This window comes from Gymnoscopelus microlampas, assembly GCF_963454915.1.
Source record: "Gymnoscopelus microlampas genome assembly, chromosome: 15".
In the NCBI taxonomy this organism is placed as follows: Eukaryota; Metazoa; Chordata; class Actinopteri; order Myctophiformes; family Myctophidae; genus Gymnoscopelus; species Gymnoscopelus microlampas.
Window position 1 is genome coordinate 51,546,576 of NC_139952.1, and position 25,668 is coordinate 51,572,243.

The following is a 25,668-nucleotide window of genomic DNA, read 5'->3' on the forward strand; positions in this document are numbered from 1 at the left end:
ATCATACCTAACCTAAACAATAAACTATCATACCTAACCTAAACAATAAACTATCATACCTAACCTAAACAATAAACTATCATACCTAACCTAAACAATAAACTATCATACCTAACCTAAACATAACTAAAAACCAACTTAATATTTCCTAAAATGTATGAGCATCAAAAACATATTTGTTAGGTTTTTATTAGCCCACGCATCCCTTACATTCCATAGGGCTGGAATATATATATAATATATATATATATATATAACCATATATATATATAGGGCTATATACCACACATGGACAACTTGTGACGGGGTCGTCCTTTCAGTAAAAGATTAACAATTTCAAATTAAATATTTTAAGGTGTTTTTAATTTGTTACAGAGGGCAATTATAAAGTATTAAGGCATAATATTATAAGACTTATAAGCTAGGGATCCTTTTAGTAAGTAGGCTACTGTAAGTATATTTAATGGATTGAAGCAAAATGCGCACAGACGCATTGAGAGCTTGTAGATCTGCTATGTTCACTGCACATCATGCTCCTAATGAGTGAAACCAGTCTAATGACTGAGAACTTTAATCCATGTATATTTTGATACCAATACTTAGTGCTTTTTCTCAGGTAAGATAGGTTGATTAATAACAAAGCACAAAAACATAAGAAAAATAAATCCTAAACGTTGTTGTACCGTCTGTGGCATTCTGACGACTTTGAAGCATGAATTTAAAATGTAAAGCCTTAATTAAATAGATGAATTTAAAATATTGTAAAGCCCTTTAAATAGAAGAATTTAAAATGTAAAGCATTATTTTAAATAGATGAATTTAAAATGTAAAGCCTTAATTAAATAGATGAATTTAAAATGTAAAGCCTTATTTTAAATAGATGAATTTAAAATGTAAAGCCTTAATTAAATAGATGAATTTAAAATGTAAAGCCTTATTTTAAATAGATGAATATAAAATGTAAAGCCTTATTTTAAATAGAAGAATTTTAAATATTGTAAAGCCTTATTTGACATGAATTTAATATGCAGAAAACAGCAGAAAAAGAAACAAACGGTCACATTGTAGAATCATAGGTTTTATTAGAATCATAAATGAAAGCCACATTTTACCAAAGATATCAAAAGCCAGACGGGTTGCCAGGTTGGGATGCCGGCTACAAAAGCACATTATTTACTTACAAATAAAAAGAAGTTCACAGGGAAATAAAAAACAAAATGAATGAATGAATGAATGAATGAATGAATGAATGGACGCTGGTTACAAGGTTTGATGTCTGACGTCTTTACATAACAAACTGGGTTTTATATTTACATCAGAGGATCATATGATATGATAAACATATCATACATCATTAACCCATTAAGACCCTGAGGCGATTCTTTAAAAAAAAAAATCGAAATCCTAACAGTTTTTGGTAAAAAAAAAAAAAAATGTTCAAGATTTTTCAAAAATAGCAGATCTACAAGCTCATAGCGGGGCACTCGGTGCCGCGCTATGAGCTTGTAGATCCGCTATTTTTGAATAGCCAAAGAAATCTAAAGTGACACAGATGCGTCCCAGGGCTTAATAGGTTAAATGATATATATACACATATCACATGTCATTAAAATCTTAAATGTTTTGCCAATCATTTGGACGGCCCACTTCCAGTATCCTCAGGGCCCAGCAGGGGGCCCCGGACCACAGGTTGAGACCCAGTGGTCTACAACAGGCCTTGTCTCTTCAGGTCTTCATAGGTCTTCTTGTTCACCACGTTCCCAATGGAGTCTTCATACTCCTCCTAGTGGACACAGAGCACATTACAACAACATCATTTTCATCAATCTATTATTACAATGAATGCAGCGATGATGAGGGTTTACCTGTGTGTGTGTGTGTGTGTGTGTGTGTGTGTGTGTGTGTGTGTGTGTGTGTGTGTGTGTGTGTGTGTGTGTGTGTGTGTGTGTGTGTGTGTGTGTGTGTGTGTGTGTGTGTGTGTGTGTGTGTGTGTGTGTGTGTGTGTGTGTGTGTATAGTGTGTGTTTACCTCAGTGTCAGGCTGCCATCTCTCTGAAGCTTTCTGAGACTTGAGTTTGGCCCAAACTGAATAATAAAAACAACATTAAAAACCTCTGGTTAGAATCAACTGAACACAGGAAACCATTCCCCCCAAAAATCTAACAACGTACGTTGTAGTCATTTATCAGACTGTCTTTACTACTGGGACGGAAGGCGGGGCTTGATCAACCCCGGCTGGGTCACCTGGGCGACTGGGGCGAGCCCCCAGGCTACAACACTGATGACACGTCCTCCAGGCTACAACACTGATGTTTTTCTTTATAGTTATTCTATTACATTACATTCTATTTGATAAACAGATACAAGCATGCAGATACATGCTCCGGGCTATGGTTGATGCCTACACCCCTGCCCGACCACTTCGGTCTGCCACCTCGGGGCGACTGATTGCCTCGTCACTCAAGGGTCCTTCTGGTCGATCGACACGGTCACGACTTCTTTCTGTTCTGGCCCCACAGTGGTGGAATGAACTTCCCACTGATGTCAGGACAGCAGAGTCACTGATGTCAGGACAGCAGAGTCACTGATGTCAGGACAGCAGAGTCACTGATGTCAGGACAGCAGAGACACTGATGTCAGGACAGCAGAGACACTGATGTCAGGACAGCAGAGTCACTGATGTCAGGACAGCAGAGTCACTGATGTCAGGACAGCAGAGTCACTGATGTCAGGACAGCAGAGTCACTGATGTCAGGACAGCAGAGTCACTGATGTCAGGACAGTAGAGTCACTGATGTCAGGACAGCAGAGTCACTGATGTCAGGACAGCAGAGTCACTGATGTCAGGACAGCAGAGTCACTGATGTCAGGACAGTAGAGTCACTGATGTCAGGACAGCAGAGTCACTGATGTCAGGACAGCAGAGTCACTGCCCATCTTTCGCCGCAGGCTGAAAACCCACCTCTTCAGGAAACACTACCCTTCCTCTTTGTCTGGCTTAATTGTTGTTAACTGAGCCTGATCGCCAGAGATTTAGTATACATTGCACGGATCCAGTGCATGTCATTCCGTGCATAGTCGCCTAGAAACCCCCAAATTCCGTGCATATGTACGGCGAGTCCCACGGTGGGCGTAACCAGTCGCAACCCGGAAAAACCCGGAAGTAGAGCAGTCCCCACAACAACATTTACGATTCTGTGCCTATCGGTACGTAACTCAAACGGCGCTGAGTAGGCTCAAGGGAATGTCGCAATGTTCAGGACGGCAACTCGCTGGCTTTAGCTCGCTCGGTGGTCCTTCACACGGCGACAATTCCCTTGAGACTGCGCGCCTCCGAAATGGTTTAGTCACAATGGGGGAGATGCGAGGCGGCTATGCACGGAATTTGTGGTTTTCCAGTAGTCTATGCACGGAATTTCAAAAACGTTCAATGAGAACGTTTCCTCTGGCGATCGGGTTGGTTAACTAGTTGTAGGAACTCTTGTTTTATTGTTGTATTGTTTTATTGGATCTTGTTTAGTCGATACACTTTTGTATTAGCTCGTGCTCATTTCATTTTCCTATGTGTCTCATGTGTTTAAGACAGTAGGTAACTGATATATAGCACTTTTACCTTAGCACTAGGTATACTCTTAGTTGCTTGTTTTAGAAGAAAATGCACTTCAGACTTCTGGTGATTAGTAGTTTAGTTCCCTATCTATGTTGAATGCACTTATTGTAAGTCTCTTTGGATAAAAGCGTCTGATAAATGACTGTAATGTAATGTAATGTAATGTAATGCTGAGGTACAGTCCAGCTTGTATCATCTAAGGCTGTTCGCTCAAATCAAGTCTGTGCTTTTCTTTGAATGATTTAGAGCGTGTAATTCATGCTTTAATCTGCACTTTATGTTGGCTTAAACAAAGCCTCCATAATGTTACGTTTACAGATAGTCTAAGACGCTGCAGTATGTCTCCTAAGCGTGACCACATTATTACACATTATTACAGCCATTCTGCTGTTCACTTCACTGGCTCCCTGTTCACTTCAGATTTTATTTTATTGTTTGTTTTTAACCCATTAAGACCTGGAACTGTGTCATTTTTAGATTTGTATTCATATGAGAAACACTGTTTTCTGTGACTTATATATTCCTGTGTCATATGAGTAACACTGTTTTCTGTGACTTATATATTCCTGTGTCATAAGAGAAAATACTTACGAGAAACGGCGTCCTCGATCTGTGTGACGTTGGCAAAGTGGGCGGTGTTGGGAATGCCCAGGCAGCGCATGCCGTGGGCGTGGCGCCACTCCTGGTGACACAAAACCACAGAGAAACATGTTTCAGTGTTACACGTTCCACAGTCACACAGAAACATGTTTCAGTGTTACACGTTCCACAGTCACACGGAACATGGAAACATGTTTCAGTGTTACACGTTCCACAGTCACACAGAACATGGAAACATGTTTCAGTGTTACACGTTCCACAGTCACACAGAACATAGAAACATGTTTCAGTGTTACACGTTCCACAGTCACACAGAACATGGAAACATGTTTCAGTGTTACACGTTCCACAGTCACACAGAACATGGAAACATGTTTCAGTGTTACACGTTCCACAGTCACACAGAACATAGAAACATGTTTCAGTGTTACACGTTCCACAGTCACACAGAACATGGAAACTTGTTTCAGTGTTACACGTTCCACAGTCACACAGAACATGGAAACATGTTTCAGTGTTACACGTTCCACAGTCACACAGAACATAGAAACATGTTTCAGTGTTACACGTTCCACAGTCACACAGAACATAGAAACATGTTTCAGTGTAACACGTTCCACAGTCACACAGAAAATAGAAACATGTTTCAGTGTCACAACATTCTTGGTAACATTGCCAGCAGACAGAAAGGTAATAAACAGAAACAGAAAGGTAATAAACAGACAGAAAGGTAATAAACAGACAGAAAGGTGATAAACAGACAGAAAGGTAATAAACAGACAGAAAGGTAATAAACAGAAACATAAAGGTAATAAACAGACAGAAAGGTAACAAACAGAAACAGAAACGTACTGCAAAGTGCCTCTGGAAGGCCTTGGGTCCGCGGTAGGTGTAGTTTCCACAGATCTCACAGTTGTAGTTGATGTTCAGACCGTGGAGTTTGTACAGCCAGTAAGGAATGGGCTGCAAAGAGACAACAAAGAGTTAAACAGAAGTCACTTGAAAGTTACGTTTTAGTATTAATTATGACAACAGACAAAGTTTTTATGTAACATTGTCTGTCCGTCTGTCTGTCTGTCTGTCTGTCTGTCTGTCTGTCTGTCACACAGCCGTCCTTCCTTCAACATGCAGTTGAGCTGTTAAGCTCCGCCTCAGCTGATCTACAAGCCCAGGTCAGCTGAGTTCTCTGCGCGACGCAGTTGTAAACAGAAACAGGCTCCAGTAGGCACAGGAACACAGACATTATAAACACAGGAACAGACATTATAAACCCAGGAACAGACATTATAAACACAGGAACAGACATTATAAACGTGTAATATTTCTCTCCTCTTATCAAAACCCTGAAAATGAATGAAGCAATATTACACGAGAGGGTGTGCTTTACCGTCATTATTGGCACGCCAGTGATGCGGTCAGGAACGAGGCGGAGTCGAGTTCCGTGAGCATCAATGAAGTGACAATAATGACAGTAAAGCACACCCTGGAGTGTAATATTGTGATTATACAACAGTTACCAACAAAACACATCCAAATGTATTCATATTGTGGGGCAATTCATAATAAAAATGTTTCGCTATTGTCCGTTTCCCTGTAAAGAGAAGAGTTTATTAAATAGTCCCTGTAGCAGCGCTCTGAGGCACCGTCTCATCAACACAGCTGATTCCAGTAGGCTATATGCTCCGTCGTACGACCGTGTCACGTGGCCAAAATAACTGATCTACAAGCTGACAACGCGTCGCGATGGCGACGCGTTGTGAACTTGACTTCATTCCTAGACTAATTTATCGAGTTCTTCATTTGTCATTGGAACATATCTCTCATTTGGTTTCGCGTTCTCCTTCTCATCCTCTTCTTCTAACCACTGATCAACCGTAAGTCCACCAAATAAGTCAAAATGAACAACATAGTCCAGTTTGCGTAGCTGTTTGTTCTCTAGTGGCGGCGGTGGGTCAGGATACTGTCTGTTTGTTGTCCTACCGTGCGGGACAGCATGACGTCACAGCACAGCTGTGTCATATATGGTCTAATCAGGTGTGAACTGCAGTGCGGAGTGATTTATTAACGTGATTAGGCCTGTGATATCATGCTGGTTTGAAACACGGCTAGAAAGCCATTTCAACCAATGCTTGGTCAGAACTACCTGTTGTATAACATAAATTAAAGACATAACGCTTCACTAATATAGTTGGTTTCACTATTGTGTTGAGCACACGAGCATGTGCACGTGTGTGTTTATTAATTATACATTATTATATAAAATATTCCAATATATTTAAATATTAAAAATAATAAAGCATTGGATTGGAATGTGATGATAGAGAACTGACAGCCCTACTGTACCCTACCTCTATGTCCCCGCCCAGAGGGAGGGTTTTTAGCTAAACTAAAAAATAAAAGCCTGGAGATGGAGGCAAGGAATTTACTTCCTGAAGCCACACTCACACAATGACGCTAAAGCACGCGTCGGCCCCCCATGTACAGCCATTAGGCGCAGGGGGAGAGGACGCATGCTGCACGTGATTGTGTGAGTGTTGCCTCGCACACAGACTCGCTGTTAGAGGCACTCGTCACCGAGGATGATGAACGCACCGTGATGGTGCAAAATATGCCGTGAACAACGTCCCAATCTGGCGGATGAAAGCAGCACAGCACAGGGCACCGACCTTGGGGGGTTCACCAGACGGCGTTAGGAAAAAAAAACGGCGGAATTTGGAAGCAGAGCGTCCTTTTTTATCGCGCAGGGCAGTGTTAATTTTGTCGACTAAGACTAAAAGACTAAAAGACTTAAGGTTTTGATATTTAGTCGACTAGACTAGACTAAGACTAAAACATTTTCAGAAGACTAAAATAGGACTACAACTAAATGGTGTGTTATTCAAAAGACTAAGACTAAGACTAAATACAAATTTGCTGTCAAAATGAACACTGGCGCGGGGGGGTGTATACAGTACCTTTCCGTCCCAGCCCAGGGGGAGGTTCTTAGGGTTAGGGGTTAAAGGTTAGGGGTCAGGGGGGGTGTATACAGTACCTTTCCGTCCCAGCCCAGGGGGAGGTTCTTAGGGTTAGGGGTTAAAGGTTAGGGGTCAGGGGGGGTGTATACAGTACCTTTCCGTCCCAGCCCAGGGGGAGGTTCTTAGGGTTAGGGGTTAAAGGTTACCTTTCCGTCCCAGCCCAGGGGGAGGTTCTTAGGGTTAGGGGTTAAAGGTTACCTTTCCGTCCCAGCCCAGGGGGAGGTTCTTAGGGTTAGGGGTTAAAGGTTACCTTTCCGTCCCAGCCCAGGGGGAGGTTCTTAGGGTTAGGGGTTAAAGGTTACCTTTCCGTCCCAGCCCAGGGGGAGGTTCTTAGGGTTGTAAATGATCTCGTTGTCTTCGTCTTCACTCTCACTCTCACTGATCTGCTCCTCCTCCTCCTCCTCTCTCTCCTCTCCCGTACGAGCCTGTTTCCTCTGGACGTTCTCATGGGTCAGCTGTCTCTGCTCCTGCAGGGTCAGGGGTCAAGGGGTCAGACACGTTCTAATAAAACAACTGGTATGATTAAATATCAGATCTACAAGGTCACACATTATGAGCATGTAGATCTGATATTCTCCACACCATTTCTGCTTATAATGAATAATTCTGCTAGCCTGAAACAGAGCCACCAGGTTGACAGCGGTTAACCCATTGAGACCTGAAGCCGATTCTACATGTCTCCTGAGTCCCAACAGTTTTCTGAAAAACCTATGTTTCTATATCAGTGGTGCTCAATCTTTTTCATGTCAAGGACCCCCAAAATTATATGTATTTGGCCGCCGACCCCCATCAAAATATTTTGTCCAGGGACCCCCCAGAAGCAAAGATTTGAGTTAAAAATGTTCGCTTTAAAAATATATATATATTCAAAGATTTGCACACATTTTCACGATTTTTCAAAAATAGCCCAAAGTGTAAAATAATGCTTTTTAGCTCAAATCTAAAAATGACACAGTTCCAGGTCTTAATGGGTTAAATGTCCTCCTATGGTTTACTAAGTATTATAAAATTATTGCCGGGAAATATTCAGAAAGTGTTGAAGGATAGGGAGGGGAGGTATGAACTGAGAAAGACATTGAATTTGAAACATATTGGTGCTCGAACCACTTTGAAGAGTTTGTGCATAACTACCAGTGGAGTAAAGCTATGGAATGATTTACAGCAGTGGTTCTCAAACTTTTTCGTGCCAAGGACCCCCAAATAGACACTTATTAGCTCGCGGACCCCCATTTGAAAAGATAAGCCAGGGACCCCCATAAGAGAAGATTTTTACGGCTCTCTAGCAGTGATTCTCAACCATTTTAATTTCAAGGACCCCCAGTTTGACATGCATTAGGCTACGGACCCCCATCTAATGGCATGTATGTCTCTGGGACCCCAATTTATATTGTAAAATCTATGTTAATTTAACTCTGAGAGTGTACAAATGGAACCAAATGGACCCTTTAGGGTCCATTTGGTTCCATTTGTACACTCTCAGAGTTACAGACCCATAAGGGTCCATTTGGTCCCTGTCCATCATTTAGTTGGGGACCCCCTGGAACCCCCTCAAGTACCCCTGGGGGTCCTTGGACCCCACTTTGAGAACCATGGATTTACAGGAGGATGTCCAACAGTGTAAAAATATAATACAATTTAAAAAACAGTTCAAGCAGATTCTTTTGGATAAATATAGAAATGATAATTGAGGGACTTATGGAAAACACAGCAATTGTACATATAGAATTTTACAAAGTGTATGGGGTGAAACAGATTCTAGTATATGGGTGTGTATGCATGCATGTACATGTGTATGTATGTAGATGTATGTGTTTCTATGTGTATATATAGATATCTCTGTGTGTGTGTGTGTGTGTGTGTGTGTGTGTGTGTGTGTGTGTGTGTGTGTGTGTGTGTGTGTGTGTGTGTGTGTGTGTGTGTGTGTGTGTCTGTGTCTGTGTGTGTGTGTGTGTGTGTGTATATATATATGTATGTGTGTGTATATATATGTATGTGTGTGTATGTATGGGTATGTATATATATATATATATATACATATGTGTATGTGCACTTGTGTATAAGTGTGTATATAAAGTACATTGTGTAGGATATATAAGGATAAGGAAGTGTCGCTTGCTCGGTTTGACATGTAAATATGCAAATCTGGGTATATGGATATATATATATTTAACAACTAGTTATTTGCTGGATTGAGGATGTGGCCGTGTTGACGTCGGTATATATACGGAAAGTGTATTTGAATGTGCGTATATGGGTATATGTGCGCATGCGGGTGTATATCTTACACACACTTTCACATATATGTGATGGTGTGGGTAAGTATGAAGTCATGAATGTAAATATTGAAACATATGGTTTTGTCTGATTAATACAAACTAATTAAGTAGTGTTGAATGTAAAAGTGGATCATTTTTGAGTGGTCATACAATATGAACTTTGTAACTTTGAATAACTTAAAACATGTATGAAGGATAGGCATTAATACGCTATGAGCTTCTGCCTATGCTTTTCCATCTAACAGAATGAAGTAGTGAATTACAGTGTGTTTTGTGATTATGTTGATGTGGATCGAAATAAACTAAAACTAAACTAAATGGTTTACTAAGTATGAACTGGACTGGGGAATATAAAGTTACAATCTAAAAGGTTTTATGGCTGCCGTCTCCCTCTTCTGGTGGAGAGAGGTAATTGCTGCCATGTCTGAACTTCAATAATAGATGTCAGATTTGGTGTGCCGTCTGCTTCAAATAACTTTATTGACAGTAGGGAGTGTGTTTCAGACTCACCCCCAGAATCTCCACATACTCATAGACCTGAGCCTCCAGGAAAGCCACCTCCTTGTTGCGCTCCGTGTCCCTAAAGATACGTCATGAATATAAACCATTAGGACACACAATACTATATATACACACTATATAATACTGTCATCATGTATACACCTAATTATAAACCATACATACCATACTATCATTATTATATCATACATACCATACTAAACCATTAGGACACACAATACTGTCATCATGTATACACCTAATTATAACCCATACATACCATACTATCATTATTATACCATACATACCATACTAAACCATTAGGACACACTACTGTCATCATGCATACACCTAATTATAAACCATACATACCATACTATCATTATTAAACCATACTAAACCATTAGGACACACTACTTTCATCATGTATACACCTAATTATAACCCATACATACCATACTATCATTATTATACCATACATACCATACTATCATTATTATACCATACATACCATACTATCATTATTATACCATACATACCATACTAAACCATTAGGACACACAATACTGTCATCATATAGACACCTAATTATAAATTAGCTGTTCAGTTATATACATCTAATTAAAAGAAAATAAACTGAGTTATAGACATGTAAATAAATATCAATAGACATACATTACATTACATTACAGTCATTTAGCAGACGCTTTTATCCAAAGCGACTTACAATAAGTGCATTCAACATAGATAGGGAACTAAACTATTAATCACCAGAAGTCTGAAGTGCATTTTCAGCTAAAACAAGCAACTAAGAGTATACCTAGCGCTAAGGTAAAAGTGACATATCAGTTACCTATTTCCTTAAACAGATGAGACAAAATAGCAAAGTCAAATGAGCACGAGCTAAAACAAATAATTGTATCGACTAAACAAGATCCAATACAACAATAAAAGAAGCGTTCGTTCAACTAGTTAACAATAAGTAGGCCAGGCAAAGGCATACTTCTTAAGGCCTTTAGATTTAGGGTTCTTATAGACATGTAAATAAAGATAAATAAATAAATAGAAACATACTTCTAAAGACCTTTAGATTTAGGGTTCTTATAGACATGTAAATAAAGATAAATAAATAGAAACATACTTCTTAGGGCCTTTAGATTTAGGGTTCTTATAGACATGTAAATAAAGATAAATAAATAGAAACATACTTCTTAGGGCCTTTAGATTTAGGGTTCTTATAGACATGTAAATAAAGATAAATAAATAGAAACATACTTCTTAGGGCCTTTAGATTTAGGGTTCTTATAGACATGTAAATAAAGATAAATAAATAGAAACATACTTCTTAGGGCCTTTAGATTTAGGGTTCTTATAGACATGTAAATAAACATAAATAAATAAATAGAAACATACTTCTTAGGGCCTTTAGATTTAGGGTTCTTGGCAAACAGAGAAGGATCCAGAGATTCTAGAGATTTGCCTTTGGTGCTGAACAATCTCTGTGCTCTTTCCTCTAGAGTTCTGCAACACATAGACACCAATACATTAATATACACAATATTATACACACATCACACATACCTGTAGACACCAATACATTAATATACACAATATTATACACACATCACACATAGACACCAATACATTAAAATACACAACATTAGACACACAGTAACGCACAACACATAGACACCAATACATTAAAATACACAACATTAGACACACATAGATTAGTGTGATGAAGAGCATTATCTCCAGATGTCAGTAAGTTATAATAATTACTACATTAAGTATTATAATAATTCTTACCCTCCACATTTGAGGCCCAGGGCCATCAGAGCAGACTTCAGTCTGTCCAGACCTAAAGAGGCCAATTCCTTTAAGACAATGAAGGAGAAAATGAGTTCATCCACAGCAACGCTCCTTCCTCCTACCTCAAGGAATGAATCCCCTCCTCTGTTCAAACCCATTCCTCACATATACTGATATATTGATAAATGGTCTGCATGCGTGGAGAGACTGGAGAGACTGGAGAGCAGGTCTTACCTCCCAGGAAGAGAATGCAGACAGATCCAGATGAGCTCCAGCGTGCGTCAGCGCGCTGCTCGTCTCTTTCTAGAAAACAGAGATAAAGAATATACAGGCTAATTAAACCAGACACTAAGAACCAAGCCTCTATAAACACAGAGACCTTCTCATGATGAAGCAGAGAAACAGAGATCACATACAGGCCAGCCTGGGAAGGTCCCGTTCTCCCACTTCTTCTCAAACTCCATCAGAACTTTCCCGTAGAGCTCGTTCTGGTCCAGCAGAGGTTTGACCCGGTCGGTGTAGTCCTGGAGGTACTCTAACAACATCTCTAAGTACCTGAAACACACACAGTGGCCCCTCATGTATCAACATCTCTAAGTACCTGAAACACACACAGTGGCACCTCATGTATCAACATCTCTAAGTACCTGAAACACACACAGTGGCCCCTCATGTATCAACATCTCTAAGTACCTGAAACACACACAGTGGCCCCTCATGTATCAACATCTCTAAGTACCTGAAACAAACACAGTGGCCCCTCATGTATCAACATCTCTAAGTATCTGAAACACACACACAGTGGCCCCTCATGTATCAACATCTCTAAGAACCTGAAACACACACAGTGGCCCCTCATGTATCAACATCTCTAAGTACCTGAAACACACACACAGTGGCCCCTCATGTATCAACATCTCTAAGTACCTGAAACACACACACAGTGGCCCCTCATGTATCAACATCTCTAAGTACCTGAAACACACACACAGTGGCCCCTCATGTATCAACATCTCTAAGTACCTGAAACACACACACAGTGGCCCTCATGTATCAACATCTCTAAGTACCTGAAACACACACACACACACACACACACACACACACACACACACACACACACACACACACACACACACACACACACACACACACACACACACACACACACACACACACACACACACACACACACAGGGGCCCTCATATATCAACATCTCTAAGTACCTGAAACACACACACAGGGGCCCTCATATATCAACATCTCTAAGTACCTGAAACACACACACAGGGGCCCTCATATATCAACATCTCTAAGTACCTGAAACACACACAGTGGCCCCTCATATATCAACATCTCTAAGTACCTGAAACACACACACAGTGGCCCCTCATGTATCAATGGAGCATTAAAAAAAACAGCATCTTTTTTTGCCTTAAATCTGGCCGTAGGGCAACGTTAAAGTCACATTGCAATGACGCGTTGTGAGCTTGTAGATCTGCTATTTTCAAATAGCCAATGCAGCCAGATCTGCAACCTTATCTGAATGACTGTTAACCCATTAAGACCTGGAACTGTGTCATTTTTAGATTTGAGCTAAAAAGCATTATTTTACACTTCGGGCTATTTTTGAAAAATCGTGAAAATGTGTGCAAATCTTTGAATATATATATTTCTAAAGCGAACATTTTTAACTCAAATCTTTGCCTCTGGGGGGTCCCTGGAACAAGATATTTTGATGGGGGTCCTTGGCCAAATGCACATAATTTTGGGGGTCCTTGACATGAAAAAGATTGAGCACCACTGATATAGAAACATACGTTTTTCAGAAAACTGTTGAGATTTAGGAGACATGTAGAATCGGCTTCAGGTCTCAATGGGTTAAAGCAGTTTGTGTAAATGAGTTTATAAAATGTTATATTTTCACAGGGATTATTTATTAGTGTGATAGATATACATGTTGGAGTGGATACATGTGTCTAGATGTCTGTCAGACGGTCAGACATGCTGCTCCACATGTCTATGATGGAACAAACAGGTTCAGACAACGTCTACACGGCCTCAGACCAGACGTGAGATCTGAGCGGGCCGTATACGCTGAAGACAACGTCAGGATATATTGATAAATGGCCAAAGTCGTGGTGATCTCACCGTACGCCCATTATCTGGTCTACACCGCCTTGATACATGAGGGCCCACTGGATTTAACTGTGGTTACTGGTCAGTGTTTAACTGTGGTTACTGGTCAGTGTTTAACTGTGGTTACTGGTCAGTGTTTAACTGTGGTTACTGGTCAGTGTTTAACTGTGGTTACTGGTCAGTGTGGTTACTGGTCAGTGTTTAACTGTGGTTACTGGTCAGTGTTTAACTGTGGTTACTGGTCAGTGTGGTTACTGGTCAGTGTTTAACTGTGGTTACTGGTCAGTGTTTAACTGTGGTTACTGGTCAGTGTGGTTACTGGTCAGTGTTTAACTGTGGTTACTGGTCAGTGTTTAACTGTGGTTACTGGTCAGTGTGGTTACTGGTCAGTGTTTAACTGTGGTTACTGGTCAGTGTTTAACTGTGGTTACTGGTCAGTGTTTAACTGTGGTTACTGGTCAGTGTTTAACTGTGGTTACTGGTCAGTGTTTAACTGTGGTTACTGGTCAGTGTTTAACTGTGGTTACTGGTCAGTGTGGTTACTGGTCAGTGTTTCCATTAGGATGAAGTAGTAACTGTGGCGCCAGGTTTTTATTTAATTTTCCTCTAAATATGAAGTCAGGTGTCTCTGAGATTGACAGAGTCACTGTGTCTACACAACCACCAACAGTTCTTCTTTATGTCTGTCAGTCTCTTTCTTTCTCTCCTAAATGAAGTCATCTCGGGTCAGATCTCCCTCTCCAGATGGTTCTGATGGAGATGAGAAGCTACACAGTGTGGGATTCACAGAGCTACAGTACGTAGCTCTATGTTTCTAACGCTCTCCATCCAGCGTGGATAGATTTTAATGTAAACACATGTCTGCTGCTTGGTGTGGGCCAGAGCTCTGATGTGGGCTAATTAACCAGGCTTATTGAACAGCTGAGAAACATATATATATGCATATTTAAACACACAGAAACGCAGCACAAATGAACTACAAATGTTTCTGCTGAAGTCTGTCATGTGTCCTCTAAGGTTTTCTCTAGCTCAGTCAGATGTGACTCAGCAACAGGCCTTTGTGGGCTTTTGTAATGGAACTACTTGAGACAGGAGTGAAGACCTTCCTCCATGTACAAGCCGGATGCTGACCCCTTGACCCATTGACCCCTTGGAGGCATCAACGGTGAGTAAGTTAGGTTGAAGCTTGTATTTGCATTACGGCGTATCAATTCATATTCTGGGTCAAATCAATAACTTTGTGCTTGCCTGTACATCATCACGTTGCAACAGTCGCTCTATACACACTGTCCATGTTTTTCCACTTATAGCCTAGTAGTTAGTTAGTTGTACTTACTTTTTGTATTCAGCGTTCTTCCTGTCCTTAGAGATGTCAAACAGCTGGTCAAACGAAGACAAGTAGGAGATGTACTCTAGTTTCTGTAAGGAACACATTAAACACACATTAAACACACTACAGAGGACTAAACACACATTAAACACACTACAGAGGACTAAACACACATTAAACACACTACAGAGGACTAAACACACATTAAACACACTACAGAGGACTACACACACATTAAACACACTACAGAGGACTAAACACACATTAAACACACTACAGAGGACTAAACACACATTAAACACACTACAGAGGACTAAACACACATGAAACACACATTAAACACACATTAAACACACATTAAACACACATTAAACACACATTAAACACACATGAGGCCCCTGGTGAAGACATTCTTAGACCCCTTGCAGTTTGCCTAAAACGAGGCAGACATTGGTGTGGAAGACGCCATCATCTACCTGCTACACAGAGCATACTCCCTTGTAGATGAGCCTGGCAGCACTGTGAGGGTCATGTTTTGTGACTTCTCCAGTGTTTTAAACACCATACAGCCCTTACGACTTGCCGATAAGCTGCTGAGGATGCAGGTGGACTCTCCCATTGTCTCCTGGATCACAGACTATCTGACCAACAGGCCACAGTTTGTGCGGCTGCAAAGGATGTGTGTCAGACTGGGTGGTGAGTAACATTGGCGACCCCCAGGGGACAGTTCTAGCTCCCTCCCTCTTTAGTCTCTACACCTCAGATTTCAGACACTTGCGTTTCAAATGGTAATGTTTGATCAGCTGGTGATATAACTTAACAGTCACAAGGTATTTATAAACATACTTGTGTGGATGCCGGTGACGGAGAATTTAATGAAGACTTGATCAGGACCCGCTGCGGCGCTGCGCACTTCTGTGTTACACGTACTGTATGTGCCAGCGTCCCACGACCGCAGTCCATGCTTTTTATCTTTACTTTTTATTACTGATTTTATGTTAAAACTAAATGTTAAAAAAGGATTGATCAGTGATATTACTCAAACAGAGAACATAACCTCTCCAGAATCATAGTCAACAGTTTCACAACGTGCTGGTTAGAACTGCTAACCGGCACGTTGTGAAAGACAACTTCTAACTTAGAAGTGCTGCATAGAGGTGCTGGAATGGAGGGTTTGATCGTTCATTTTTGCTGCGATTCGATCTACATTGTTTAGCTGATATCAGGCTGATATCTGATCTGTTAATCGGATCGCAGCATTTCTAATCACAGGTTTACAGCCTGTTAAACACTGGGTGAAATTAGTTTTTGCAGATATATATATATAGATAGATAGAGATAGAGATATATAGATATAAATAGATAGATATCTACTGTACATATCATGTATATAGTGTACATGATGGCTCACCTCTGCCCCCTTCAGGTTGATGAACTTCAGGTAGCAGTCATGGAGGTCCAGGTAGCGACCGTAGCCTTCCTCATCACTGAACTCCACCAGGTCTACACACACACACACACACACACACACACACACACACACACACACACACACACACACACACACACACACACACACACACACACACACTTTATTTATGTCCACATAAAGGATAATACATAGAGGGACACACATATTGAAGGTGCAGTAAGGTTACATTCACAAAATCATGGCATATGTTTTCATGATACAATAGGCATGTCACTCAGTACTCTACGGGTATAACAGCGTCTCCTCCATATATGGCGACTGCCAATTATAGCAGAGACAGCACAATACTTTGCCAGCCTTTTTGCCTCCTTTTTGGGCATCCTAAGTTGTTGAAGCCCTCTAACAACCAGTCTGTGTATAATGTCCTACAGGCTGCCCAATATAAAGACAAATAGTCTGCACCTATAACCCAGCTCTGAGCTCTGTAGGAGTGGTTGGTATTTAATGACCTTGGTCATAAAGGCCTCCTCTAGGCTAAGGTCAAAGGTGTATGTTATCTCTAACACAGACCCTGGACTCTTCATCAACCACAACATCATCTGGTGTATTAGCTGTCAAATATGTAAATATGTCTGGGTTATCACAGAGATGTATAGATGTCTGGGTTATCACAGAGATGTATAGATGTCTGGGTTATCACAGAGATGTATAGATGTCTGGGTTATCACAGAGATGTATAGATGTCTGGGTTATCACAGAGATGTAAATATGTCTGGGTTATCACAGAGATGTAAAGATGTCTGGGTTATCACAGAGATGTAAATATGTCTGGGTTATCACAGAGATGTAAAGATGTCTGGGTTATCACAGAGATGTGAAGATGTCTGGGTTATCACAGAGATGTAAATATGTCTGGGTTATCACAGAGATGTAAATATGTCTGGGTTATCACAGAGATGTGAAGATGTCTGGGTTATCACAGAGATGTAAATATGTCTGGGTTATCACAGAGATGTAAATATGTCTGGGTTATCACAGAGATGTATAGATGTCTGGGTTATCACAGAGATGTAAAGATGTCTGGGTTATCACAGAGATGTATAGATGTCTGGGTTATCACAGAGATGTATAGATGTCTGGGTTATCACAGAGATGTAAATATGTCTGGGTTATCACAGAGATGTATAGATGTCTGGGTTATCACAGAGATGTAAAGATGTCTGGGTTATCACAGAGATGTATAGATGTCTGGGTTATCACAGAGATGTATAGATGTCTGGGTTATCACAGAGATGTAAATATGTCTGGGTTATCACAGAGATGTATAGATGTCTGGGTTATCACAGAGATGTAAATATGTCTGGGTTATCACAGAGATGTATAGATGTCTGGGTTATCACAGAGATGTAAATATGTCTGGGTTATCACAGAGATGTATAGATGTCTGGGTTATCACAGAGATGTAAATATGTCTGGGTTATCACAGAGATGTATAGATGTCTGGGTTATCACAGAGATGTAAATATGTCTGGGTTATCACAGAGATGTATAGATGTCTGGGTTATCACAGAGATGTAAATATGTCTGGGTTATCACAGAGATGTATAGATGTCTGGGTTATCACAGAGATGTATAGATGTCTGGGTTATCACAGAGATGTAAATATGTCTGGGTTATCACAGAGATGTATAGATGTCTGGGTTATCACAGAGATGTATAGATGTCTGGGTTATCACAGAGATGTAAAGATGTCTGGGTTATCACAGAGATGTATAGATGTCTGGGTTATCACAGAGATGTAAAGATGTCTGGGTTATCACAGAGATGTATAGATGTCTGGGTTATCACAGAGATGTATAGATGTCTGGGTTATCACAGAGATGTATAGATGTCTGGGTTATCACAGAGATGTAAATATGTCTGGGTTATCACAGAGATGTAAATATGTCTGGGTTATCACAGAGATGTAAATATGTCTGGGTTATCACAGAGATGTAAATATGTCTGGGTTATCACAGAGATGTATAGATGTCTGGGTTATCACAGAGATGTAAATATGTCTGGGTTATCACAGAGATGTATTATGGGCTTGTACATCGGCTATTTTTGGCAAAGAGGTATATGTGTAGAGGGAAAAAAGAGCAGACCAAGTAAACAAAAAAAAGTATAATTTACTTGAGCACCTGCCCCTCAAAATGTCTGTGCACGCCCCTGGATGTCTGGGTTATCACAGAGATGGAACATGGATGAAATGACACAGGAATGTTCGTACATTCTCACGGTAGATGCATGATATCTTGTCCTTTGCTATGAGCTCCAGTTTTACCTCATTAACATTATGTGTTTTGAACAATAGAATACGTACTCTGAGCCTCTTCAGTGGGGTTGTCCCTGGCCTTCACTAGCTCATCAAACTCCACTGACATGGGCACACAGATCTAGAGGGAGGAAACGTAGTTAAATATGAACAAAGTAGGACAAAGGACTATGAAAAACCATTGTAGCACATTAACCGACAAGAACGTAGTCCTACGGTCCGTTAAATTCAACTGTTAAACGCCGAGACCGTAGTGCTATGGTCCGGTGCTTTTTCCTTTTTTTCCGTGAAACATTTTTTTTTTCAATTTTCTACACGGACCATTTTCAGTGTAACACCACCGGAAATCGAAACTATTTGCGATCCCGTTTTTTGTTTCCCGTCGGCCTCCAGTCTAAGGCGCACACTAAAACCCCTGTCTAGCCCTTGTAGTTTTTTCTCCTCGCATTTCCCATGTTAACATAAACGGTCAGAACTCAAACATGGCGGCTCCGTTTGACACGTGGTCTGCACTAGTAGACACAGGGACATGTGCACGTTGTTTACAAACAGTCCATCGCGCATTCTAAAGGATTTTAACGGGGCCTATGGCGATGTGAAAAAAACAAAAAACAACAATAAAACCTTGGCACTGGTGAGTACATTCTGAGATTAGCCCTTGGCAGTGGATGTGTTAAGACCTGGAACTGTGTCATTTTTAGATTTGAGCTAAAAAGCATTATTTTACACTTTGGGCTATTCAAAAATAGCAGATATACAAGCTCATAGCTTGTAGATCTGCTATTTTTGAAAAATCGTGAAAATGTGTGCAAATCTTTGAATATAAATACTTTTACAGCGAACATTTGTAACTCAAATCTTTGCTTCTGGGGGGTCCCTGGAACAAAATATTTTGATGGGGGTCCGCGGCCAAATACATATCATTTTGGGGGTCCTTGACATGAAAAAGATTGAGCACCACTGACATAGAAACATACGTTTTTCATTAACATAAAGGTAATTACCTCATTGGGGTGCTTCCTGTGAAACTCTTTGATCTGTTTCAGTCTGTTGTAGAACTCTGCAAACTCGTTGGGTCCAGAGATGGCGTTCAGTTCGTCCTTCCTCATCCTGATGAAGAGCACATGACATGGCTGGGTCAAAGGTCAAGTCTTTTCAGACGGTAGGTTATTGGTTTCTAATGAGAGGAGAGGGGGGGGGGCAGGGAGGCGGGGCAATCAGGGAGGCGGGGCAACCAGACAGTCGGAGCGACAAGCGAGTGTACTCCCGCTGAAGTGTTTTAGAAAGCGTTGGAACAAGTTCAGTGTGCAACAAGATGTAAGATGAGTGTCTAAATGAATGAACCTAGTTGGAAACAACCGGTTTTACAGGGTTCCCACACATTTTTAACAATGAATTTTCAAAACTTTTCCAAAGTATTTTACCCCATTTCCAGGACTATAGAAATCATACAGTGCAACAATGACTCTTAAACCAGTGTGCCATCAATGGCCAAAGACGGACTCGAGCGAAGGTGTCATGTGACATAAACAGATCTACAAGCTAACAACGTATCAAGTAGCACTGCATTTTACCACATTTTACCTGTCTTTCACCTAATGTTTGACAAAAACAATGTATTTCGTTGCTGTCAGGGAGAAACCTCTAATCTACAGTGTCACACAAAAGCATCAAAAGTAGCAGATCTACAAGCTCGAAACGCGGCGCGAAGCGACGCATTTCGAGCTTGTAGATCTGCTGCTTTTGACATTTTAGAATTTGAATCCTGAAAACTAACAGTTTTGAACATTTTCCAAAACATTTGATTAATTCCAAACCTTTTCCAGGGCCTGGAAAACTGTTTTTCTAACTTCAAAATATTTCCAGGAATTTCATGACCGTGGGAACCCTGGTTTTACTTCATTCTTCCAGCTGAGGGTCCCAAACCCCCTTCAAACATTTGTAATGACTTAAATCTCCTGTGCGGGGCAACATAACTGCTTCTGGTTCAACAAACAGCTTCATTAAAGGTGCTCTGACATGGCCCCACAATATCATGTTTGATTATCTCTGAGAACAGTCTGAGAACAAGGCGGGACAATTATGCCTCCGGCCAGAGGTTGAGCTGGACGGAGGACAGCTGGGTCTAAAACCGGACGAATGGCCCTCTGACCCAACAAGAACCTCTGACCCAACAAGAACCTCTGATCCAACAAGAACCTCTGTGTCCAGAGCTCTGACATGCCTTCAGCCCAGCCTCTGTGTGTGTGTGTGTGTGTGTGTGTGTGTGTGTGTGTGTGTGTGTGTGTGTGTGTGTGTGTGTGTGTGTGTGTGTGTGTGTGTGTGTGTCAGGGATTCCGTTAGCCGGTATTTACCGGCCATTGACTGGTAAAAGTTTTAATTGGCCGGTAATTATAAACACCACCGGCCACCGTGGCCGGTTGGGAAAATGGTGTCATTAGGCTATTTTATCATTTAAGCCTATTATTAATATTATTATTTGGATAAAGTAGTTGGCTACAAACAACCATTAAAATCATAATCATTTAAAGTTTTTATCATGATCTGACTGTGTGGTTTAATTCCCGACAGCCTGCTCTGCTGCTGCTGCGCACTGCAGTAGTAGATTCGCCTATTCGTTGTACGATGGTGTCGCGCATTGAAAATATCGGAGCTACAAGCTCACAGCACGTTGCAACGTGCCACGTTGTGAGCTTGTATGTCTGCTATTTTTGATACGCCACAACACAGCTGATAGACACAGCTGTGTCTCCTCCTCATCAGCCAGCACGGTTCGCTCGCGTGTGTCGATGAACAGAACCGGGATTTTCCGAGGTGATAGAATCTGAACCAAACCGGACCCAATTGTCGATAAAGGGCCCCGAACACGTGTGGGTCGTGGTGGATATTATGCAAGCACAGTGACTGTCTGTCTGTAATGGATAAAGTGGTGAAAGTTGGGCGACGGTGTCGCGCATGGAAAGGCTCTGGCGCAGCTCGCCCCAAAACACCCTCGCCCCCATTTTTCAGGCGGACCAGCGGTTCTTGTATTTGTTTTACTGAGGATGATAAGGGTAGAAATAGGTTTAGGATTAGGTATAGTTTTACTGAGGTTAAGATTAGGAATAAGGTTAGGTTTAGGCATTGTTTACTGTACTGATATGTTTAGGAATACCAGGCGAATACAGACGGATTTTCCCCGGGCCGACGGGGGTTTGTTTTGGGGCGAGCGGGCGGTATTCGTTGCGCAGCAGTTCACTCATGCCCACTTTATTCATTTCATTTTTGGCAAGCGACATCTCTGCATGATATAGTAGATCATATCATTTAGTTATCTATACAAACATCTCTGCATGATACAGTAGATCATATCATTTAGTTATCTATACAAACATCTCTGCATGATACAGTAGATCATATCATTTAGTTATCTATACAAACATCTCTGCATGATACAGTAGATCATATCATTTAGTTATCTATAAAGACATCTCTGCATGATATAGTAGATCATATCATTTAGTTATCTATAAAAACATCTCTGCATGATATAGTAGATCATATCATTTAGTTATCTATACAAACATCTCTGCATGATACAGTAGATCATATCATTTAGTTATCTATAAAAACATCTCTGCATGATATAGTAGATCATATCATTTAGTTATCTATAAAAACATCTCTGCATGATATAGTAGATCATATCATTTAGTTATCTATAAAAACATCTCTGCATGATATAGTAGATCATATCATTTAGTTATCTATAAAAACATCTCTGCATGATATAGTAGATCATATCATTTAGTTATCTATAAAGACATCTCTGCATGATATAGTAGATCATATCATTTAGTTATCTATAAAGACATCTCTGCATGATATAGTAGATCATATCATTTAGTTATCTATAAAAACATCTCTGCATGATATAGTAGATCATATCATTTAGTTATCTATACAAACATCTCTGCATGGTATAGACTATAGTATAGTAGATCATATCATTTAGTTATCTATAAAGACATCTCTGCATGATATAGTAGATCATATCATTTAGTTATCTATACAAACAGGAACAGATTGTATCTGTGATAAAGTGGTAAGAAGCTCAGCTCTAACGTAACAAGGTGTAATGATCAGTTGGTTGGTGCATGAATGCAGTGCAAACGCGCATGTGACGTTAATTATAATATATGGCCGGTAAAATATAATCCTGCCGGCCATGGTGGCCGGCCCAAAAAATGCCTAGCGGAAACCCTGGTGTGTGTGTGTGTGTGTGTGTGTGTGTGTGTGTGTGTGTGTGTGTGTGTGTGTGTGTGTGTGTGTGTGTGTGTGTGTGTAAATCACACTTACCCGTCTTTGTCTTCATAAGAGTCCCTGAGATTGGAGCTCACTTCCATGTATCTCTGTACAACATGGATACATTTATATTAAAACATATTATAATGGATACATTTATATTAAAACATATTATAATGGATACATTTATATTAAAACATATTATAATGGATACATTTATATTAAAACATAATCATTGTACATATGTGTTACTATGGTTGATTTTTGACACTATATTACAGATATATGTGTGTATTAATAATCACTTCTACATTATTATTACATATTAATAATAGATGGTTTGCTGCTTACATCCAACATGGCTCTGGTTCTGTGGTCAGAGTTGATCTGTTCTCGTAGCTGATAGGAAAATTAAACATAACATAATGATATATTAATCAAACATAACATGATATATTAATACAGCATAACACAGGGCAGTGGTTCTCAGCATAGGGTTCAGGGACCCACAGAGGTCTTAGAGGAGGGGGTCCCCAGCTAAATGACTGATAGTTAGGATTAGGAACCAAATGGATCCTTACAGCTGTGTAAGGATCTGATGATAAACTAATGTCAATCAAAGATGAGGTTTTACTCATTGAGCTGAATTCTAGACCAGTGGTTCTCAAACTTTTTCATGTCAAGGACCCCCAAATTGACACTTATTAGCCCGCGGACCCCCATTTGAAAAGATATGCCAGGGACCCCCACAAGAGAAAATGTTTACGGCTCTAGCAGTGATTCTCAACCATTTTAATTTCAAGGACCCCCAGTTTGACATGCATTAGGCCACGGACCCCCATTTAATGGCATTTATATCTCTGGGACCCCAATTTATATTGTAAAATCAATGTCAATTTAACTCTGAGAGTGTACAAATGGAACCAAATGGACCCGTTAGGGTCCATTATTAACATATTAATAATAAAACATAACAGTGTGTATATTAACATATTAATAATAAAACATAACAGTGTGTATATTAACATATTAATAATAAAACATAACAGTGTGTATATTAACATATTAATATTAAAACATAACAGTGTGTATATTAACATATTAATATTAAAACATAACAGTGTGTATATTAACATATTAATATTAAAACATAACAGTGTGTATATTAACATATTAGTAATAAAACATAACAGTGTGTATATTAACATATTAGTAATAAAACATAACAGTGTGTATATTAACATATTAATATTAAAACATAACACTGTGTATATTAACATATTAATAATAAAACATAACACTGTGTATATTAACATATTAATAATAAAACATAACACTGTGTATATTAACATATTAGTAATAAAACATAACACTGTGTATATTAACATATTAATAATAAAACATAACAGTGTGTATATTAACATATTAATAATAAAACATAACAGTGTGTATATTAACATATTAATAATAAAACATAACAGTGTGTATATTAACATATTAATAATAAAACATAACAGTGTGTATATTAACATATTAATAATAAAACATAACAGTGTGTATATTAACATATTAATAATAAAACATAACAGTGTGTATATTAACATATTAATAATAAAACATAACAGTGTGTATATTAACATATTAATAATAAAACATAACAGTGTGTATATTAACATATTAATAATAAAACATAACAGTGTGTATATTAACATATTAATAATAAAACATAACAGTGTGTATATTAACATATTAATAATAAAACATAACAGTGTGTATATTAACATATTAATAATAAAACATAACAGTGTGTATATTAACATATTAATAATAAAACATAACAGTGTGTATATTAACATATTAATAATAAAACATAACAGTGTGTATATTAACATATTAATAATAAAACATAACACTGTGTATATTAACATATTAATAATAAAACATAACACTGTGTATATTAACATATTAATAATAAAACATAACACTGTGTATATTAACATATTAATAATAAAACATAACACTGTGTATATTAACATATTAGTAATAAAACATAACAGTGTGTATATTAACATATATTAACATAAAGCTGTAGTTCTTTGAATGAAGCTACCATTAGCATGCTAACGCTAACCCACCGTGCTCTTCTTATGTAGCATCTCTTTAGCTTTAGCATCCATTAGCCTCTCTTTCTCCTCATGGTAGCGACGCTGCTGCTCCAGGATGGTCTCCATGGTTACCGCCGGATAAATACAACTAGAGGTTGATTTTATTTACTTTATAAACCCGTTTAAACGACGTGAATTAAAGCGTTAGCCGCTAACGGTGTTAGCTAACGTTTGTTTTCACTGCTGCAACG

At 39.5% G+C, this 25,668-nt stretch overlaps 1 protein-coding gene across 1 annotated transcript; it reads right to left on the reverse strand.

Annotated features, from left to right (window-relative positions):
* Nucleotides 1-1,059: 1,059 nt before the first annotated feature.
* On the reverse strand, nucleotides 1,060-25,668 carry sf3a3 (splicing factor 3a, subunit 3). Its single transcript, XM_084080591.1, has 17 exons — nucleotides 25,448-25,668; nucleotides 23,664-23,711; nucleotides 23,367-23,419; nucleotides 20,033-20,138; nucleotides 19,077-19,149; nucleotides 16,691-16,782; nucleotides 15,286-15,368; nucleotides 12,226-12,364; nucleotides 12,044-12,112; nucleotides 11,807-11,874; nucleotides 11,411-11,518; nucleotides 10,010-10,079; nucleotides 7,526-7,690; nucleotides 5,062-5,172; nucleotides 4,201-4,291; nucleotides 2,029-2,084; nucleotides 1,060-1,783 (listed from the first exon to the last, which is right to left on the reverse strand). The coding sequence occupies exons 1-17, from the start codon at nucleotides 25,541-25,543 to the stop codon at nucleotides 1,706-1,708; spliced, it is 1,506 nt and encodes a 501-aa protein (XP_083936717.1). The 5' UTR covers nucleotides 25,544-25,668; the 3' UTR covers nucleotides 1,060-1,705.